Source organism: Setaria viridis, chromosome 2 (assembly GCF_005286985.2).
Source record: "Setaria viridis chromosome 2, Setaria_viridis_v4.0, whole genome shotgun sequence".
NCBI lineage: Eukaryota > Viridiplantae > Streptophyta > Magnoliopsida > Poales > Poaceae > Setaria > Setaria viridis.
The window spans coordinates 42,047,826-42,067,615 of record NC_048264.2 but is presented as its reverse complement, the minus strand read 5'-3'; the positions used below and the strand labels follow the sequence as shown (position 1 = coordinate 42,067,615).

The window sequence follows — 19,790 nt, the reverse complement described above, 5'->3', positions numbered from 1 at the left end:
GGCTGCAACGGCTACTAGGGCGCCCCCTGCAGCACTAGGGCGCCCCCTGCAGCACTAACTGTTCAAAAAGGACAGCCGTGGCCGTTTAGTAGCCGTTACAACCGGGAGCCGACGGGTATCCATCCACTAATCCACCATCACTGAACACGACTAAAATATGCGAACGTGATTATAATACTTGACAAACACGCCACTTGACGATCATAGCCAATCACACGACACCGTGGCGTGCAGCGCACAGCCACAGCACGCCAAAAGCTCAAGAAAAGTTTCGTCACCTTTTTTCTCTCCGGCATGGATACCGCCGTACATCTTGCCGAGTGCATTGCTGGTTGGAAATTGGAATACCATGCTCCTCGCCGGTAGGAATTTCCCTTTTTTTCTTCTCCTCCTTCCATTTTTCTGTAAAAAAAATGCCGGTAGGAATTTCGTACCCTGCGTTCCTGCACGGCGCGGAGGAAAACAAAGCTGACGGAATTCCGCGGGCTGTTCGTTCGTCCGCTCGTGTGCTCGGAGAGAGACGCGATCGTATCGTATACGATGCCATGCCGACGTGCAGATGGATGCCCGCAACGGACTCGGAGCGAGGTGATGTGTGACGGGATCTGGAATTGGGAATTTTCGCTGGGATCGGCTGGAAAGACGGGACACAAAAAGGGATCACGAGGTAGGAGGGAGGGTGGGATCATTCCGTGACCCCATCGATTATTCGATTTGGCCAGTGGCCAGTGCCAACGCCATCAGCGTTGCCAGAAAATCTAAAGGCAAACCGAAAGCGGGCCATCATTCTTACCTCAACCAGGATTTCCACACGCCTATCTCCTGGTGCCCGGGCCAGATCGAGAGACACCGATTTTGGTTGGCAGTGTTTTCTCCTCCTCCTAATTTCTTGTCTGCGGCTTTGTATTCGACTCAAATCAGTTATCATCACTTTACTGGTACTGAGTAAAATGGCACACAAATCTGACCGTGTTGAAACGTTTACGGTCACGGTGAACTGGATTCATTTATAGATATCTTACTGTCCACAAAAATCAGATCTTGATGCTATTTCTAGCAAGACAAGTGGTTTCTAATTTAATATGCGTACCACAATCGATCGTATTCATGATTATTTATGTGAGTATTAATCCCGTTCTTCATATCCAGCTGTAGATTTTATATGAAATATTTTTCGAAACTATTTTTCAACTAAAGCTTTAAAATATGATCAATTGATAGAATTATCGTACCCACGATGCTTATTTGGTGACTTTAACGAGTACAGCCCTTATACCATTTTCTTTCTCGTAATGATTTTTCCTTGGAAAGTCAGAACCTTTCTTTAAAAAAAAGTCAGAAACACAAAAAACTATGATCAAATAAAGTGATACCTTCAAAATATAACTCCCAGTGCGCTATGGATCAGCTAGAACCAAAGGCAGATCTCAAATCGACCATGAACCGAGAGAAAAAAAAAAACATCCTCCTCTCCTAGCAAAGACTTTTGTTTATCAAAAAGTAAAAAACCACGAGCTGCTCCGTACAACCGCTGTCGCCATCACTGCTCATTCCCAGCGGCCAGCCCTGGCCACTGGCGCTGGCAGCGGCAGCAGCGGTGAATTCAAAAGCGGCTCGCCTTGGTGGGGCTTTGTCCTTTTCCTGCCTGCCCCAGCTGTTCCGGCCGCTCGCCTCGCCGCGCCTCCGCGCACTCATCAACACAAGACGCTCCCCCCCTCCCCCGCAGTCCCGCCGCACCGCACGCCTCGCCTGGCCGCTTTGTCCCCTTTCCGGCGCCCGCGACGGATTGCGACGAGCGGATTGATAGATCTATCCCCGTCCCTGTCTCGTCATCTCCTTTCTCCTCTCCTCTCCAACACTCTCCCACCCGAGCAGCGCGAATCCTTAGCGGCCAAGGCTTTCCCGAGCTCAGCTCGGGGCAGTTTTAAACGCGGACCGAGGAAAGGAGGACCGCACTGGCTGCTGGACTGCTGGTGGTCGCTTGCTTTCGGTGGCGAGCGTCTCGGTAAAGCGGCGTCGGCGGCTGCGGCCTGCGGCAGAGATTGGACTCGCTGGTTGCGCGCAGTGCAGTGCTGCCGTGGAGACAGGAACCTACCGCAGGTATCAGGGCTTCTTCTTTGCCTTTCTTCTCTCTGGCTGTTCTGGTTCTTCGTCGTCTCCTTTCTTCCCGGTTTTGGTTTCCCATCTGTGCTCTCTTCCACGGGAAGAGGATGGTAAGCGAATTTGTGTGCAGTCACCGGCAGCGAGAGGCGGTCGCCCCCCCCCCCCCCCCCCCCCCCCCCCCCCCCCCATGTTGTGAGTTTCTTGCGGAATTTTTGCCGGTTTTCGCGGTTGCAAGAATCTTCCGGCATCAGCATTGTTTACTTTCTCGTGCGCCGCTCGTTTCTTTGTCCCCTGTGTTCTTACTGTTCCCTCCCTTTTTTGACCCCAGGCTGGAATCCTCAGGGACTCATTATTGATCATTGTTTCCAAAGAGCAGAGTAACGTGACCGAGTTTGCCACCTTCATCCACTGGGGTCGCTCGTCAGCTCATGCCCGCGTTGGGGGATCGCTGAAGGGATAAGGTCGTGGCGATGAGCAAGCCGGCGCGCGTGCTGCGGGTGTCCCCGCCGCCCCTGGTTGCTTCGGCCGCCATCTTGTTGCTACTCTCCGCGTTACCGTGCTGTCAGCCCTACACTTACGAGCAAGACGGTCTGTATTATCCTCCTTGATACTTGCTACAATTTTCTTAAATTCAGTATTCGTAAGTGCGCTGTAAATATGATTATTGGTTTCATAAGTTCATGCAGGACACTAGATTATCCTCCTTGATACTTGCTACAATTTTCTTAAATACAGTATTCGTAAGTGCGCTGTAAATATGATATTGGTTTCATAAGTTCATGCAGGACACTAGATTGTTTTCATCTTTTTATATCATATAATAATTTACTTAAAGCAAACGGGATAATGCACGTATTTTATTTTTTGGTACCTTATATCGTGTGCTTTTGTTGTGTTTATCAGTGTTTGCGATAAATGGCTTGTACACTGCGCTTGGAGCACCACAGCTGCCTAATTGGACTACAAATGGCGGTGACCCCTGCAATGAGGGTTGGCAGGGTGTTTCATGCGTGGCCTCAAATATTACCTCCATGTATGATCAGTCCTCATGTATTTTTCCTTCAACTTTTCTACTCAATGACCCCCTTTAATTGGTGATCTGAACAATGTAGCATATTTTTCTTGCAGAATTCTCAGCGGTGCAAGTTTGGGTGGACAGCTGGGTAACACTTTGGGGAATTTCACATCATTAATCACCTTGTAAGCTGATTATGTGTAGAGTTTGAGATGCCAGTCTGTCTGGTTCTTAGTTCGTGATATTCTATCAAGTTGGTGCTTAACACTTCCTGATTTGCTACCTCATTTAGGGATCTTAGCAACAATAATATTGGCGGAACCATACCAGATGGTCTACCAGTCACAATGCAGAAATTGTACGTTTGTCCGAGCATTCCATTGCTCTTTTTCCATTCACCTTCATGGCTATTTTTTTTTACTAAGCCCTTTCTGTCAATCACAGTTTCCTTTCAGCTAACCAGCTAAGTGGTAGCCTCCCAAGTACATTGTCATCACTTACACTTTTGACAAGCATGTAAGTATATTATTGCCAATAGAAATTCACAGGCCTTCAGAAAATTAAGACTTCCATGATGGTTTCTCAAACTGTCCCTCCTGCGTTCTTTCATTTGCAGGTCACTCAATAACAACCAATTGTCTGGAGATATACCAGATGTATTTTTAGCACTCACTGGACTCGCAAATTTGTGAGAACACACTGACTTGGTTTACAGTGTTATTCTATACTACCACTAACTGATAATTTGAAGTGAGTTAGTAATGTCAATCAACTTTCTTGATTAGAGATTTTTCTTCTAACAACTTGACCGGTCCGCTGCCACCTTCAATGGGAAATTTGACAGCATTGACTAGCCTGTGAGTATTGATGCCTTTTCCACTATCTTTTGGGATATGAAGTTTTAACTAATGTGAATTGCCTAATTTTATACCACAACCATCACAGGCATATTCAGAACAATCAACTAACCGGAACCCTTGATGTGTTGCAAGATCTACCTTTCCAAGATTTGTATGCTCATTCAATTATAGTTTTTATGTCTTATCTTTTCTCGAAGGGCATCTGAATTGGCCTTTCAATGAAATGAAATTTCTGGTTTTCTTATCACAACTGATTTAATTCGACAGGAACATAGAAAACAATCTTTTCTCTGGTCCAGTGCCTGTGAAGTTACTCAACTTGCCAAACTTTAAGTAAGAACTTACAAGATCCTCCTTGACTAAGCTCATATAATTAGTTTCTTTATGGGTTCACAATGCTCATATAATTTATTTTACTGCACAGGAAGGATGGGAACCCATTCAATACCAGCATAGCCCCATCCGCACAACCTCCTGCGGCGCCAACACCATTACCATCAGTCTCGCCTCCAGCTAGGCATGTCCCCACAAAAGAACCTTCAACCTCTTCTAGTGTTCCAGGAGGAAGTACTCCAGGATCGGGAAAACATACTGTATCTACAATCAAATTAGTTGGATATATCCTTACAGGAGTGGTATCAGCAGTAGTTATTGTGCTAATGGCCATGTACTGTTTATCCAAGTGCAAAGAAAAAAAGTCAAGGGATGACATTTATACCAAAAACAAGATAGGAAGGGTGCCTCAGAAGCTTGGAGAGCCTAAAATCAAGGAAGTGGCAGAAATCAAGGAGTCACCAGTAAAACACGAGAATAATGTTGGGAAAGGTTCCGTTTCTGTCACTTGACACCCAAAATTCTATCATCCATCTTTGATTTCTCTCTGATCTTGCTCCTTAGTTTTGACATCTGAAAATTTATTAGCAGGTTCCCATGTTATTTCTGACGCAAAGGAGGAGCATAGGTTAAAAATGCCAACATCAGGTGAATGACTTCAAAGCTAGGAAAAATGAATACCAGTATCACCATTTTTACTGCCTTGCAAGTTTGAATACAGGAAAACTTGAAAGATTTACTGCATAGCTGGGTCTGTATTTTCCTCGATCATTTACATTTTAAAGAATGTTTTGCAGCAGCTTCAAATGTTGTTTATGATGCGAGAGATGGGCAAAAGTCAGACTCATCGATGGCAGGTAAATGAGTTGAAATTCAATAGTATCAGAAATCAGAAGTATTCTTTCAGTGTATTGCAAGTTTGAATGTATGAAAGTTAATATGAACGCATGCATGGCAGCTGCTCCTGGGGTTGTCACAGTGAAGCCAAAAGAGCATGTAATTGATATGAAAAAGGCTGATAATCTTGTTGAGGAACAGCTGCATCCTATGCAACCTGTTGCACTGCGTACAGAAAAGGTCATCGTCAATCCCAGTGTCCGCACTAGAAAGGGAAGAGTACCTTCAGTTGGAAAGGTAGACTTGACAAGTACTGTCAAGTCCTTTTCCATTGCATCCCTTCAACAATATACCAATAGTTTCAGTGAGGAAAATTTCATAAGAGATAGCAGGTTTGGTAAGGTATATCTGGCAGAGCTTCCTGATGGAGAGGTAAATGGTGCAGTGAAATTTGATGAAATTCTTTTTTCATGTATGTTGACGATACAATCATCAGTTCTGAAATTGTGAAACTCATTTTGTAAGCAGCTACTTGAAGTTTTGGCGATAGATGCTTTTAACTCAAAAGTACCAGTGGACGCCTTTCTTGAGCTAGTTGTCAGCATTTCTGAACTCAGGCATCCTAACATACTTGGGCTTGTTGGATACTGTGCGGAGTTTGAGCAGCGATTACTTGTCTACGAGCACTGTAGCAAGATGACCCTACATGATGAGCTCCATTATTTAGATGACTCAAGCAAGCCATTATCATGGAATGCTCGCCTCCAAGTTGCTGTTGGGGCAGCAAAAGCATTACAGTAAGCAGAATAGTTTGCTCCGTCTTATTTTGTTTGAGTTTTGTCTGAAAGTGCTATTCATATCATTTTTTGCAGACATCTTCATGATGGTTGCCAACCACCAATTGTACATCAGAATTTTGAACCATCTGTTGTTCTTCTGAACAGCACCTTAGTTGTGCATATTTCTGAATCTGGCCTTGCATCATTAGCATCAAAATCAGTATCTCAGGTAAATTAATGTTAATGATGATATTTTTTCGATAAAGGATTCTCCCTGCTTTTATAGAAAGCAAATATGAAGAGTACAACCTTTTCTGTTCAAACACTGGGGATTCCAGTGATCGCTTAGTCAACCATTACAGATATATTCTAAGTTCCTACTGGTAATGATGATATTTTGGTATTAGATTTTCATAAGGATAGTTGAAACTTCAGGTGATGTCGTTTATGTTATCCGAGTCCTGATGACCTGGGTGCCCAACCTGTCTATTGTATGCTAGTTAAGTCTCTGGAAACAGGCTTGTATTGGCCACATAAAAATATCTTACTCAAAATTATATGTTAAAACAAATGTCAAGCTAGACACAGCTTTAAACATGCATGATGCCATGACACTTTTGGGCTGTTGTGCTATGTTTTTCTAGCTTATTGCTTCTTTATCTGCTGTTATGCTGGTTTTCTCCTTTCATTTTATAATCATTTCGAATGGTATAGAGCTATTTGTTTTCTTGATGTTTTGATGCTGTAATTTAAAGTTGCATTGACAATGTTATTCTTTGAGTTTGGTTATGATACATTGATTTCGTAGAAGTTCACTAGTTATTTTCAAAGTAGTGAATACTGGCTAACCAATGTTTTCATGACAAGGGAATGAATGCTATTATTTTCATCTTTCATAAAGCCTGTGCTTCTTTGTATGTCAGTTGTCTGGCCGCACCTTATTCCATTATGAAGCTCCTGAGGTGCATGAATCTGGATCCGTAAGTGATCGAAGTGATGTTTACAGCTTCGGTGTTGTCATGTTGGAACTTCTAACAGGGCGTAAACCTTATGACAGGTAACATTTTAAATAAACAACACAAATCCGTTTTTCACACTCATCTGGCAGTCTGGCAGGTTTATTTTTCTTAAAGATGATTTCTGATCCAGCCAATTCAACAATATTTGACATGGGATGGAATTGCAGCTCACGTCCACGCGCTGAACAGCATCTGGTGCGATGGGCCACTTCTCAGCTCTATGATATTGATGCCATAGCAAAGATGGTCGATCCTTCCATTCAAGGACAATGTTCTGAAAAGGCATTGTCGCGTTTTGCTGACATTATTAGCCGCTGCATTCAGGTAAAGCAATTGATCTTAAATCTGACATCTCTTTGCATCAAGATAGACAGTGCGACTAACTTGAGCCTTCTTGTGCAGCATGAACCAGAATTTAGACCACCAATGTCTGAAGTTGTCCAAGACTTAACTCGCATGGTAAGCAATGCATCAAAGGCTTCCATGTAGAGGGGGGAAATGTGGAGGCCGCTGCTTCTAAGTGAATGCAAGAATGCACCTCATTTTGGAGTGTCATGTGGAGCTTCTTGCCAGATTCAGTTCTCCCCCATGTTGCAAAGACGCCTCCGTTGATCATTGATGCAGTAGTAGGATATTCTGGCCGAGGCAAGAACGATGGAATACAGTGGCAGGATGCAAGAATGCACCGTGCTTTTATCCATTGCCATGCTCCTCCTCTGAATCTCTGGTCAATTTATAGTTCGACGAAGCTATTGTTGTAATTCTGTAGTCTGCACAATACAATCTCCAAGCCTGTTTCCAGATCACTTGATGTGATCATGCGTGGTTCTGTAGACCATATGTAAATACGAGAAGTGAAACAAATATATTAGAGTTTGCTCGTGTTAAATTCACTGTATGTTTAAATTTGAAGTCCACTCCAAGAGGCCTTTATCTTTTGCTCCGTTTCGTTGGAAAATGCCGCTGAATAATTCCCAATCCAATTCGTGGTCAGATTTAACGGAAAACGAATGTAGGAATCGGAATCTGTAATCCGAATTTCATAGTCTGTTTGGCTTTAGGGTGTTAGATCGTCACATCGGATGTTTGGATGCTAATTAGGAGTATTAAACATAGACTAATTACAAAACTAATTACATAGATTGAGTGTAATTCGCGAGACGATGGAGTGTAATTCTCGAGACGATTCTATTAAACCTAATTAGTCCATGATTTGATAATGTGATGCTACAATAACCATTTGCTAATGATGAATTAATTAGACTTAATAAATTCGTCTCGTGAATTAGTACAAAATTCTGCAATTAGTTTTATAATTAGTTTATATTTAATTCTCTTAATTAACCTGATGTGAACCTGATGTGACAGGGTCGAAGTTTGCGCCTCGTATCCCAGTTCAGTGCTTTTCCGACACGGACCCAATTCGGTCACCGTCGGCTCATCCGATTCCGAATTCCGATGCACGCTGCGCGGTCACAACGGGAAAAAGCGAAGCGGCGAGTGAAAAAAGCGTTCCGTGGCGCGGCGTGCGGCCCCACCACTCCTCGCGCACGCTCTCCCGCCCGGGTGGGTCCGCGCCTCCGCGGCTCCGAGATTAGCACGGCACGGACCCAGAAATAGCAACCCACAAAACCCATCGCCCCCGCCCCCACGCGAGCCGGACCCGAAAAACAGCAGGCGGAACAGGGGAAACCAGACCACCGCCCCGAGACCGCGACGACCCGACACCTCGTCCACCTCTCCTCTCCTCCTGACCTCCCTTTTCCGACTCCTACTGGCTATCCACCGCCCGTACCCCCCGCGATCAAGCCGACCAGAGCCGGCACCCGATGGTGGTGGTGGCGGTGGGAGGCGGGGGCGGCGGCGGGTGGGGGACGTGGGAGGAGCTGGTGCTGGGCGGCGCCGTGCTACGCCACGGGGGCGCCGCGTGGGCCGCCGTCGCCGACGAGCTCCGGACCCGCTCCCCGTGCGCCTTCTCGCCCGAGGTCCGCACCCCGCACCCTGTCAAACCCTAGCTCGTGTGTGTCTGCAGCTCGCGTCCGACTAGGACACGGATTAGGGCATGGCCCTTGGGCCCACCGGCTCGGGAATAACTGTCTCGAGAGAAAATTGGGGCTAGGGTTTCGTGGCCCTACCTGTGGGTATGCTTGATTTTGCAATGTCTTTAGGGCTGTGTGATTCTAGAAATGCATCGCTGACCTTATAGATGCTAAGGGGCTGTTCGATTGGATAGGATTTGCCATGCCATGATTTTGAGTTTAAAAAAGGGGAGCCCAGTCACAAGGACAAGGATGTAGGCATTAATGAAGTGTGCCACAGTAACTAGCAATGCAATGATGACACACATTGCACAGTTTGTGCTCAAATTGCTGCTCAGATGTTATAATAGCCATTGAAATGCTTTACATAACTTTTCATACTTGCACACGAGGGGCACATAAATCACTCTATTAGGTAAAAAATCTTCTCTCAGAAACAAGATAATTTCCCGGCAGCCTACCCCAACTTGCTTGGAAATAAAAGGCTTTGCTGCTACTGCTGTATAATCTCCCGGGCATGTTTTTCTTACTACTTTTTCTAGCAATGCAGATGTAGGGGAACCTTGAACCTAATGATGTGTGCTCTTTGTGTAACTATTTTTACGCATCACGCTGTGTCTGATTACATTACATTTGAGCTGTTAAGTTATGGCAGATTGATTGAGTGGTTTATACTAGAGCTGCGTACCAGTTCTTTGCTTACAATTGTTTATATTTCCAGGAATGTGAAGCAAAATTTGCAGAGATACAGTCACGCTACTCCCCATGCAAGTAAGTGTACGCCTGATCTGTGATATTCATATTCCATACCTGCTTATCCACTACATGACCTTGCAAGTTGAATTTGCGCGGTGTAGAACAACAACTGCATATCATTATGTATTTCAAGAAGTTGAAATCAGATGAATTTTAAGCTCGTTTTGCCTATGATGGTGCGGGAGCTGATCAGCTGAATAAGAACTTCATGAATCTCTGAACATATTCATCATATAGCGCACGATAGTTGAAAAGAATCTTTGCTGTTTTACCAAAAGATAAGATGCGCACTGCATGCTGCATTTGATCATATTAAATATTAGTTGCTAATCAGCATTTCTGAAGGCTGCACTCAGCCATTAGAAATGCTTGCACTTCTTTCTATTTGCGGGTTGGTGATTTCAGGTTTTTAAGTTGGCATTTTGCTACTTCCAGCAGTGAGCTGATTTAGGCTGGATAGGGGATAAAATACAAGCGGACAAAGAGGGAAAAAAAACTTTAAAACTTGGACCACTTCATCAACAATCTCAGTTTGAAGATTGTATTCACAATCCCATAAATAATAATTAATAAGTTATGTATGTGAAAATGTAGGACGTTGAAGTGCCTTTCAGATGGCTGCAGTTGAATATAGATAATTGTATGTTGTGAAGTATCTTATATTCATCTGAGTTCTGATCATTGTATTTGCTTCAATACAGTGCTTGGTTTGAAGAGCTTCGCAAGCAGAGAGTTGCTGAACTGAAAAGGGAATTGGAGAAGTCAGAAAATTCTATTGGGTTAGTGCCAATTTGTTCACTCTTATCTGAGCATTTTTGCATTTCACTTAAGTTGTTGATATTTTGTTCTTATATGGTCGACTCTCCCGGATACTATCTGTATTTATTGTTTTTCATCCAAGCAATTCATTGTTTGATACTTTGCCAACTTTCTGGATTTTCTCTACGTTTTGGTAAAGTATGATCTTCTTTTACCCTTCCAGATCCCTCCAATCTGTGATTGAAAGCCTTAGCAATAGCAAACATGGTGACGGGAGTTCTGAATGCCGCACCAGTCATACTGAATCATGTTCGCACTCCGAAAATATAGCAGATACTTCCTCAGGTAAAGAAGCATCCAGAGACAGATCATCAGCAGCTAGTTTCACAGAGGAAGCAAGCAACAGTCAGAAATCTCAGCAAGTGCAGCGGTGTGATACTGATTCAATTCAAGCTAATAATCCATCACCAGATGAGCCATATCCCCAGGCCCAAGTTGAGAAGGTCTGCCCCAAAGATAGCTTGCTTTGGGGTTCTAGAAAGCAAAGAGGAAGGAGAGCTAGAAGGACTCTTATAAAAGGTGGTCATAGTAGTAGAGATGGTGACCCTACATCTACAGCGTGCATAGAAGAGAGGGAGGGTTCCTCTGAAGGCTGCATGACGGACTTGAAAAGTCCAAAGGTAGAATCTATTGTGGTGAAGAAGGGTTTGAAATCTCCAAAGGTAGAATCTAGTGTGATGAATAAGGATTTGAAAACTCCAAATGTGGGATCTGGTGTAATGAAGAAGGGTTTGAAAACTCCAAATGGAGAATCTGATGTGATGAAGAAGGGCTTGAAATCTCCCAAAGCAGAATCGGATGTTTTGAAGGGCTTGAAAACTCCCAAAGCAGAATCTGATGTCACGAAGAAGGCCTTGAAAACTCCCAAAGCAGAATCTGATGTCACGAAGAAGGGCTTGAAAACTCCTAAAGCAGAATCTGATTTCATGAAGAAGGGCTTGAAAACTCCTAAAGCAGAATCTGATGTCATGAAGAAGGGCTTGAAAACTCCAAAGGCAGAATGTGGTCAGGCTGTGGTTGAGAAAATTAAACAAAAGCTGACAGAGATTTTGAGTTCTATATCCACTCAAGGTGACTGTTTAATGTTGCAACGCCAACTTGATACCCAGGTATGATGGATTTACCTAATTTACTCACCTTTGTATTTCCGGTGCCTCAGTAGATGGTATAAGTTATTGGTATATACTTCCTTCACTGATTAATATCGGACTTATGTTGACTTTTGATAAAGACTAAGGAGGTCATAATTGAGAGAGCTATGTGAGGAAATGACCTAGATACCTTGTCATAATTGTTTTGGAATGATGAGAGGGGATGCTTCATGTGTGTGTCAATAGTTTTGAAACTTCTGTTAGAGCCGCTAAACTGTTTTTCCTGCTAGGAGATTAGTCAAGACAGGTTTATGGATCTTTAATTTAGTTTATTTTCTTATTATGTGTCTGAAGTTGGTCTTGTTGAATTAGGGAAACCATGCAGTGCTTGCTTATGTAGTCTTGTACAAGATTTATTTTACTTCTCAAATTAATTGTGCCATCAAATCATTCAAGGTCAGTCGAATAGCAGGAACACATATGGATCTGAATTTTATCTCACTTCTTACCTTTTCGTCTACAGAGGAAAAGGGTTAGATACAAGAAGATGATTCGCCGGCATATGGACTTCCGGACCCTTCACTCTAAGATCAAGAGTGGCGCCATCTCTTCCACCAAGGAGCTTCTGAGAGACATTCTCATTTTTGTGAATAATGTAATAGCTTTCTACCCAAAGGCTACATTGGAGCATATGGCTGCAGTTGAGCTTCGGGGCTTTGCATGCAAAACTGTGATGCAGAGTACAAGTTTGCTCTTGAAGAGCCATGGAGAGACGGGAACAGCTGGTGCCTCTGTAGTGAAGCAGAATGCTCGAGCCCTGCAGCCTGGACGTCCTGGCCCTGGTGATGCAAGGGGAAGCAAGGTTGCTTCAAAGGAAGCTACTGCCAAGGAGGGTGAGGGCAAGAGCTCTCGCAGTGATACATCATTAACAGCCAATCAAAAGACTACCCAGAGAAATGAGCCGGACAAGAAGAGAGGCGTTGGTCGGCCTCCAAAGAGTGGGCAGAAGACTGCTGGGGCACAGGAAGATAACCCCAGTAAAGGCAGGAAGAGGGGTGCTGGTGCACAGGTAGATAGCCCCAGCAAAGGCAGGAAGAGGAGTGCTGAGGATAGCATCAGCAAAGGCGGCAAGAAGAGCCGGCGGTGAAGCTACCATCAGCTCGATGCAAAACTGTGTACAGCTTTAACCATATCATAGGCTAGTCCCTTCCAGACGGTGTTGTTTACCTGGCAAAAAACCTTTGGCCCAGTAATCAAACTGATGTAACAGGAAGGGATAGCTGTTTTTTTTTTTTTTTTTTGTAAGGGCTGAGGAGCGAGGAGTAAGGACAGTTAGAAGGGAACCCTTATTTGCCTGTAGAGATTTTCCGAGTTAGGCTATACATGTTTGACTGTGTAATGTTGCAGTTTCCAGATTAAAGGTATCTGGACGAGCAGAACTGCACCAACATGTCTGTCTGAGCAATTGTTGCTGCTTGTTATCCGTGTGAACTGATGCTTATATAAACACAACAAGAGTGGAGTGGACTGGCTGGACCAGATCAAACTCCACGCTAGCTAAAATTGTGTTCCAGCAGCACCAGAGAAGCAGAAGCGGCACGCCGGCAGTGTTGGGCCGGTGGTGCCTGTGCATCGATCCATCATCATCTCTTTTGCATCCCACTCGTGGGCCGCGTGCATTTTGTCACTCACGACGGCCTCGCGAGTTCACGTGTTGTTGTTGCAGGGACCAACAAACCGACCGGAAAACCCGGTCGTGGGCGCGGCCGAAACGGCAGCTGCGCGCTCGTCGCGCGAGCGGGCGGAGGACGCCCCGTGTGTGGGGCGCTGCGACCTGGGCGAGGCGCCACCCGTCGCCCTTCCTCTGATGCGCTGACCCCGACCGTCGCTATCGCGCGTCGGCTCTCTGGCTCCCTCCCCGCAGCCGCCTCCGCCCGTGCCCGTGCCCGTCCCCGTCAGCCCGTCCCAACTCCCCCTCCCACTCCCACCCCCACCCCCAACCTTTCCCAATCCCTCCGGGCTCCGGCACCGCGAGACGTTTCGTTAACCTTTGACACGCAGCAGAGGCACCGCCGGTGCCCTCGCTGCCAAGCGCCCGCCCGCCCGTGAGGTCGGCGTGACGAGTGGCGAGAGGCGCCTCCTCCACCGCCCATTGCGCGTTCAGCTCCGAGGCCTCCCGCCCGCCGCGGACTCGTCGCCGGCTCCTCCCGCCGCCGCGGTAATTTCGCTTTCTTCTTCTCGACCCGTAGGGAGTACCATCATCCATGCGCTATCACGGATTGGTCCTGATCGTGCCTTGGGGTGCTCTTACCCGCAATTGGGAAACGATCTCTTGTGACGCCCTCGTTGCCGCGAGGTGACTCCCGAGCTTCAACTGGAGGGTTAGGGGATAAGAGTAGCGTAATTTGGTTGCGGCTGGTGTGTGAGTGTTCCCGTTCCGCTCGGCATCGATGCGTGCGTCACACCCCGTTGCCGTCAATTTGCTTCCGATGTCCACATATTCATTTGAGATTTCGCCCCCGCGTTCTCCCTCTCCTTTTCTGTTTTCTAATTGTTAAGAATTTTACACTTTGTTTTATGTGGTATACGTCTGAATTCAAGCAACACGCCTTAGAACATTTTTTGGGACCACCCCAAATGAACTGAGTCAATCTTTACATTATAAAATTATGACAACATATTATTCGCTATGTTTTATGACCTGCATGCAGGGTGTCATGAAATAATCCTGACGTGCTCGAGTTGCATCTTAACACCATAAGAAGACTGATTCATCTGTTTCCAGATCTACAGGAAAAAAAAGTCAAAAACTAGTGCCTTGCAATATAAGGTGAGTTTGCATGTGTTCTTTTGATGATTCATTGCTTGTTAGTGGCATCTACAATTCCTGAGCTCTTAAAAGGGTGGTTCAGTGTGAGGTCACGATTCTGTATTGCTACCTACTTTTGATTCCACAGAATGGTAAGGAGGGCGATAGCTATCCTAAGATGAAACTGCGGTTGCATCTATTGGTCCTGTGCGTGATTATCGTGTTCCTGGTTTACAACATGGCTAACTTTCAACATAAGCAGACATCGGTAACAATCAATATCCCTCGTTTATTCAAAACGGAGTTCTCTGAACAAAAATATACCTGAAGGATGAATCTGATGTGATTATGCAATTTTTACAGTTGGAAGCAAAATCTCGACCATTTGATACAGTGACGGTATGTGGACAAATTATTTCTATCAAAAGTTAGAAAAATTGTTTCCTCCCTATCAACCCAGAAGCAGAGTTTATTTTGCTACTAAGACATGGATTGCGCCTCCATTTTAAACATCAGGTGTCTGACAGAGCTGCTGTCAAGGTGTCTCAAAAAGCTGTTGCTAGGATTGGATATTTGCCCCATGGTATAGTGGAGTCTAACTCCGACATGGAGTTGAAGCCATTGTGGCTGACGACAAGTGCAGAGTCACAGGTCAGTTGGGTACATCTCCTCTTAAGAGCTTTGATTCCAGTACAAAATTTCTGTTGGTTTCACTTGTCAAACTCATCAACCATTAGCTGCTCCCACCTCATAAGTACAAAATCTTATTTAGTTATTTAATGCTCTGTAAGTGTTTAGTTCCAGCAGAAGTCTAAACAGAACGACCAGTTTTTGATTGCCATTGCTGCTGGTATAAATCAGAAAAAAACTGTGGACGCTATTATAAAGAAGGTACTTCATTACTACCTCCGTAAGAACTAATTGCACATAATTGTCATGTAACTCTTGAGTGTTCAGTTTCTTCCAGAAAATTTTACAGCCATGTTGTTCCATTATGATGGGAATGTCAACGGGTGGAATGATCTGCTGTGGAGCAAAAGTGTGATACATATAGCTGCTTCTAACCAGACAAAATGGTATGGTATTTCCTTCTTTGCTCTGAGATTGGACATGCCTTGTCTCTCTTTTGCAACCAAAAAAGGGTATTGTTCTACCCTTCATTTTTTATCTGGTATCGTTTAGCTTCAAGATAAAATGTCAAGGCATCTGTTTTTGTAGGTGGTTTGCAAAGAGGTTCCTCCATCCTTCTGTTGTCTCCATGTATCAGTACATCTTTCTTTGGGACGAAGATCTGGAAGTAGATAACTTTAACCCAAGAAGGTATAGTGTTACATGAAAGCAACCTGATGCTTCAAACTTATCATTGCCTAGCAGTAAAAAAAAATACAAACAAGGAAAGATGTACAGAAACGTATAATTTTATCAGAGTCCAGTTTATTGGATTTTTTAAATCATGGTTCAGGCTGCTACTAATATAAACTGACAGTTTTCAAGATGTTTCTGCTGCCAGGCATGTCCTAGGCGTCTAATGTTACTTGCCTTCTTAAAAGTAATCCAACTTTAAGTACTTGTTCCAGATAGGAGAAATCTTTGAAGAAATGGCATTATGCTAATGTTCTCCCCAAAAGGAGTTTGTTCGATCTGTTCATTCTCTGCACCAATTTAGCTAATGCATTAATTCCCTTCAGATACTTAAATATAGTTAAATCAGAAGGGCTGGAGATATCACAACCAGGTCTTGACTCTAAACTTTCTGAAATTCATCACCGGATAACTGTTCGTAAAAGAACAGGGAGTTTTCATAGGTAAGTTCCATGTCGTGCAACCTTTATTTTGGAAACTTGTGGTTACATCATAACTAAATCAAACAGCATGTGTATTTGTATAGAAGAGTTAGTCGGGCTAACAAAGAATGTTCAAGAGAAGGACCGCCTTGTTCTGGGTATATTTTCTTTCTTGAATCCTTTCTTGTGCTACAACAGAAACTTTTGATGATTAACTCTTTACATTTTTACTGCTTGATCTGGTTACACCAGTATCGTCTTACTGTTTAGTAACCACAGTACACTTACGACAAATATGATTGAGAGCTGTCCATGACATGATAATTATTTGATCCATAGATGGGTTGAGGGCATGGCGCCGGTTTTCTCAAAGTCTGCTTGGCAATGTGTGTGGCATCTTATTCAGGTAGACTTTGTCTTCATATAATTTCTTAACTAGGTTTGCATATTTGAACTTACCATTGTACCACACAGTATGACCGTTTTCCTTTCAGCGGTTCGTAAGTTGTGGGCATGGGTTGTACAAAATGGTATAGGATTAGATGTCCATGTGTATGGCTAGTCCTGGTTGGTATTTGGACTCACATAACTGTGGTTAACCATGTTGAGAAAAGTATGGACGGAAACCCAAACAGGCAAAGCTAGTGCATTTTGGAACTTGGGGCTTACACTGACCTCTCTTAGTGTTAATTCTTCACATTTTGTTTCTTTCTGAAATACCTTAGGTCTTCACATTTTTTTTTCTTTCTAAAATGTATTAAGTATCTATATTTTGCTTCTTTCTGAAATAATATGACTACAAAAGCAGTTAATATATACTAGATAGGTATTAACTACTTGTATCATTGGCCCAATATATTTCTGGATTTTTAATATCACAACTAAGATTAGTTTGGACTGTGGATGCTACATACGTTTTCATTTTATGTCATTACTTGTGTTGTCACTGCTGCAGTTGTCCGGAGCAAAGGAAGGAGAAAGAGCCCACATTAATTCATATATCATATTTAAACTGACTGTTTGATTACTATAAGAGTATGATACATCGACATATAATTAACCTGCTTTCGAAAAAAGAAAGTACTTTGTGTGATATTCTCTTTTGTCTTCGACCTGGTTGACTTTTGTGGATTATTCCAGCTATTGATATATCTACATTATATTTATACAGAATGATCTTATCCATGGATGGGGCATCGATTACAAGTTTGGGTATTGTGCTCAGGTATGTTTAAATATTGTTTGAGTAACTGTGGCATGCTTTATAATTTAATTTCATCTAAGTGTTTATTGATTAAGTTGTTCATATGGCTTCTCTCGATTTATAATTATTTGTTATCATAATGATGAAAACTATTAATTATGATAGTATTCCCGAGAAAATTATATAGCACTATTTTTCATGTGGTCAATATAATTTTTCTGTGGTAATCTATTGAAAGTGATCTTTTTTTGCCCGAGGTTAATTGATATAAAAGAATACAAACTTCTGTAGTCATTTATGTTCTAAAGCATCTAGCATATTTTAATTCAGACTATATTAACTTTGAGTTTGTGACCTCATTGTCCAAGATATCTTCTTATTTGGCAAACACTCTAAATATAACTTGTTTTTTCTTATACTGCTTTCAGGGTGACAGGACAAAGAACATCGGAGTAGTTGATAGTGAATTTATAGTTCATCGAGGAGTGCAGACATTAGGAGGTTCGACAACGACAAAGGTTTGTGGAAACTTCTGTTTTAGTGTTGCAAGTTGGAACCTTGATGTCTCTTTAAAACACACATTCACAATATTTGTTACTTATATAAGAACAATACATCATAGCAATATATTTCAGCACACTCCAAATTTGAGCTGCACCTTGTAATGAAACAACACACAAAGCTTTTATCTGTTCTTGAGAATAACAGTTTGAGCGCACTTGTTTGCATAATTCATATACTCCTTTCATAATCAAGTCTTTTAAGGAGACAATAAAAGCCCTTTGTCGTGATTTGTGGTAGGTGGTGGAAAGTGCATTAAAATATTGCCATAGGACTTTCTTCTGATATTCCTTATTGTATCTGCACCTTCACATCTTGTATGGTATGAATTTTCTTTGTTCATGTGCAAAGTAATGTTGAATGTTTCCTGTATTTTTTCCTTTTGAATTCTGGAAGGATGGCACTCGAGGCAAAAAAGCTCAGCAACTCCGTCGGAAAGATGCTCAAGTGCAAAAGACAAGAGTATGTTCTTTGTGCATGACATCGTAATGCTGCGTTTTCTTATGTGACCTCTGCATAACTCTTGTGTTATAATCTGTAACCAGGGGAGGGCAGCAGGCCTCGACATGCGAACAAAGGTGAGCTAACAAATCAGGCAAGTCTTAGTGCACAGTTTCATGACATAGTTAATAAGACTGAGAACTTGGTAACCGTGCACATATGATGAATCTCCTCTCACATATGATAAAACTTCCTCACCTCTCTCCTCACAATGACCTTGCCACATCATCAAAATGAATGATGTGGCATGTTATTTAATGGTTATGAAACTTTTGATGAAACATCCACTAAGACTGATCTTAGCTGCTGCGCATCGTATCAGATGTCAACTCATCCCTCAGTCGGGAGAAAATGCAGTTGGAATCTGAAACCTCAGAGCTCCAGGAAAAAAAAACCCACTGCTACAGTGCCACTTCACTTGTAAAATCTGCATTTCCCTTGAGTTAAAAATGACACCACAAGAATTAAAATGATCGTAGTACAGATTGTCATAATTTTGTTTCAACGTTGCAGATCCGGAGAAAATCACGATCTGAGCTTCGTGATTTCCAGAAGCGCTGGGACCGGGCCGCAAGGGAAGACAGAACATGGGTCGATCCGTTTGCTCGCTCTCGAAGAAAACGGAGGAATAGAAACCCACAGTAGATTGGCAGTCTTCATAGTTACACAATATCCCATTTGGACCATTGATTGAGAATGTATACTTGCATAATTGATGCTGTATAAAATTAAAAAAAAAATGAACGAACGGCACGGATTGTGCCACTTTTCCCTCGTCTTCTTCCCTCCCTTACCTTCCCCTCCCTCCCGCCGCGCAAACCCTCGCCCCCCGCCGCCGTCTCAGATCCCAGCTCCCGAACCCTGCCTCCCCACCGCGCGCCGGCCTTCCGATCCGCGGCTCCGCGCGTGCCCCGATCCCCATGGCGGCGGCGGCCGGCGAGGCCAGGGCGCGGGCACTGCTGCAGCGGCACCAGCCGTTCGCGCCCCCGCCCGGCGAGTACCACAACTTCGGCGCGCCCGCGGACGCCGGCGAGGAGGTGGTGGAGGCCGTCGTCCTCAGGACGCCAGTGAGTTCCGGGGGACTGGTGCTGGAGTCCTTGTGCTGAAATTCCCGGTTATTGGGTCGAAAACGCTACAGCGCGGGCGGTTGATGGCCCCTCCCGCCAGCGGCGAGGGGAGCTGAGGAAGTTCGTATGGGCCGGTGGACTGAATCGGCTTTAGCAATGCCTTGGATTTGGCGTCTTGCGAGCTGGTTGGATGGGGGATGGGTGGGTTTTTGG

General features: G+C 43.9%; 3 protein-coding genes across 17 annotated transcripts; all 3 read left to right on the top strand.

Moving 5' to 3' along the window:
- The first annotated feature begins 1,655 nt into the window (after positions 1 to 1,655).
- On the top strand, positions 1,656 to 7,839 carry LOC117843478 (protein STRUBBELIG-RECEPTOR FAMILY 3). 7 transcript variants are annotated; one of them, XM_034724074.2, is made up of 19 exons: positions 1,658 to 2,100; positions 2,432 to 2,691; positions 3,007 to 3,136; positions 3,232 to 3,303; positions 3,411 to 3,476; positions 3,563 to 3,634; positions 3,735 to 3,806; positions 3,904 to 3,975; positions 4,064 to 4,129; positions 4,246 to 4,311; positions 4,403 to 4,803; positions 4,900 to 4,959; positions 5,112 to 5,168; positions 5,270 to 5,580; positions 5,677 to 5,945; positions 6,021 to 6,156; positions 6,851 to 6,984; positions 7,114 to 7,270; positions 7,349 to 7,839. In XM_034724074.2, exons 2-19 carry the CDS (start codon positions 2,574 to 2,576, stop codon positions 7,433 to 7,435), a joined length of 2,346 nt encoding a protein of 781 aa, XP_034579965.1. In that variant the 5' UTR covers positions 1,658 to 2,100; positions 2,432 to 2,573; the 3' UTR covers positions 7,436 to 7,839. The 7 variants fall into 7 exon arrangements, with proteins under 7 accessions (XP_072147687.1, XP_034579965.1, XP_034579961.1 ...); XM_034724070.2 differs by having other exon boundaries at positions 1,659 to 2,100; positions 2,480 to 2,691; positions 5,109 to 5,168; XM_034724069.2 differs by having other exon boundaries at positions 1,659 to 2,100; positions 2,475 to 2,691; positions 5,109 to 5,168.
- A 755-nt stretch (positions 7,840 to 8,594) lies between these two features.
- LOC117843479 (uncharacterized) lies at positions 8,595 to 13,127 on the top strand. The gene is made up of 5 exons (XM_034724076.2): positions 8,595 to 8,931; positions 9,707 to 9,756; positions 10,443 to 10,520; positions 10,724 to 11,669; positions 12,175 to 13,127. The coding sequence occupies exons 1-5, from the start codon at positions 8,776 to 8,778 to the stop codon at positions 12,796 to 12,798; spliced, it is 1,854 nt and encodes a 617-aa protein (XP_034579967.1). The 5' UTR covers positions 8,595 to 8,775; the 3' UTR covers positions 12,799 to 13,127.
- Positions 13,128 to 13,650: 523 nt separating this feature from the next.
- LOC117843480 (uncharacterized) lies at positions 13,651 to 19,284 on the top strand. Of its 9 annotated transcripts, none has more exons than XM_034724078.1 (17): positions 13,651 to 13,869; positions 14,363 to 14,481; positions 14,609 to 14,728; positions 14,824 to 14,859; positions 14,977 to 15,111; positions 15,268 to 15,351; positions 15,418 to 15,536; positions 15,679 to 15,780; positions 16,149 to 16,265; positions 16,349 to 16,402; positions 16,584 to 16,650; positions 17,416 to 17,469; positions 17,877 to 17,966; positions 18,406 to 18,471; positions 18,555 to 18,587; positions 18,833 to 18,930; positions 19,024 to 19,284. In XM_034724078.1, the coding sequence occupies exons 3-17, from the start codon at positions 14,639 to 14,641 to the stop codon at positions 19,202 to 19,204; spliced, it is 1,326 nt and encodes a 441-aa protein (XP_034579969.1). In that variant the 5' UTR covers positions 13,651 to 13,869; positions 14,363 to 14,481; positions 14,609 to 14,638; the 3' UTR covers positions 19,205 to 19,284. The 9 variants fall into 9 exon arrangements, with proteins under 9 accessions (XP_034579969.1, XP_072147686.1, XP_034579968.1 ...); XM_072291585.1 differs by having other exon boundaries at positions 13,652 to 13,869; positions 14,437 to 14,481; positions 15,259 to 15,351; XM_034724077.2 differs by having other exon boundaries at positions 13,652 to 13,869; positions 15,259 to 15,351.
- The last annotated feature ends 506 nt before the right edge of the window (positions 19,285 to 19,790 follow it).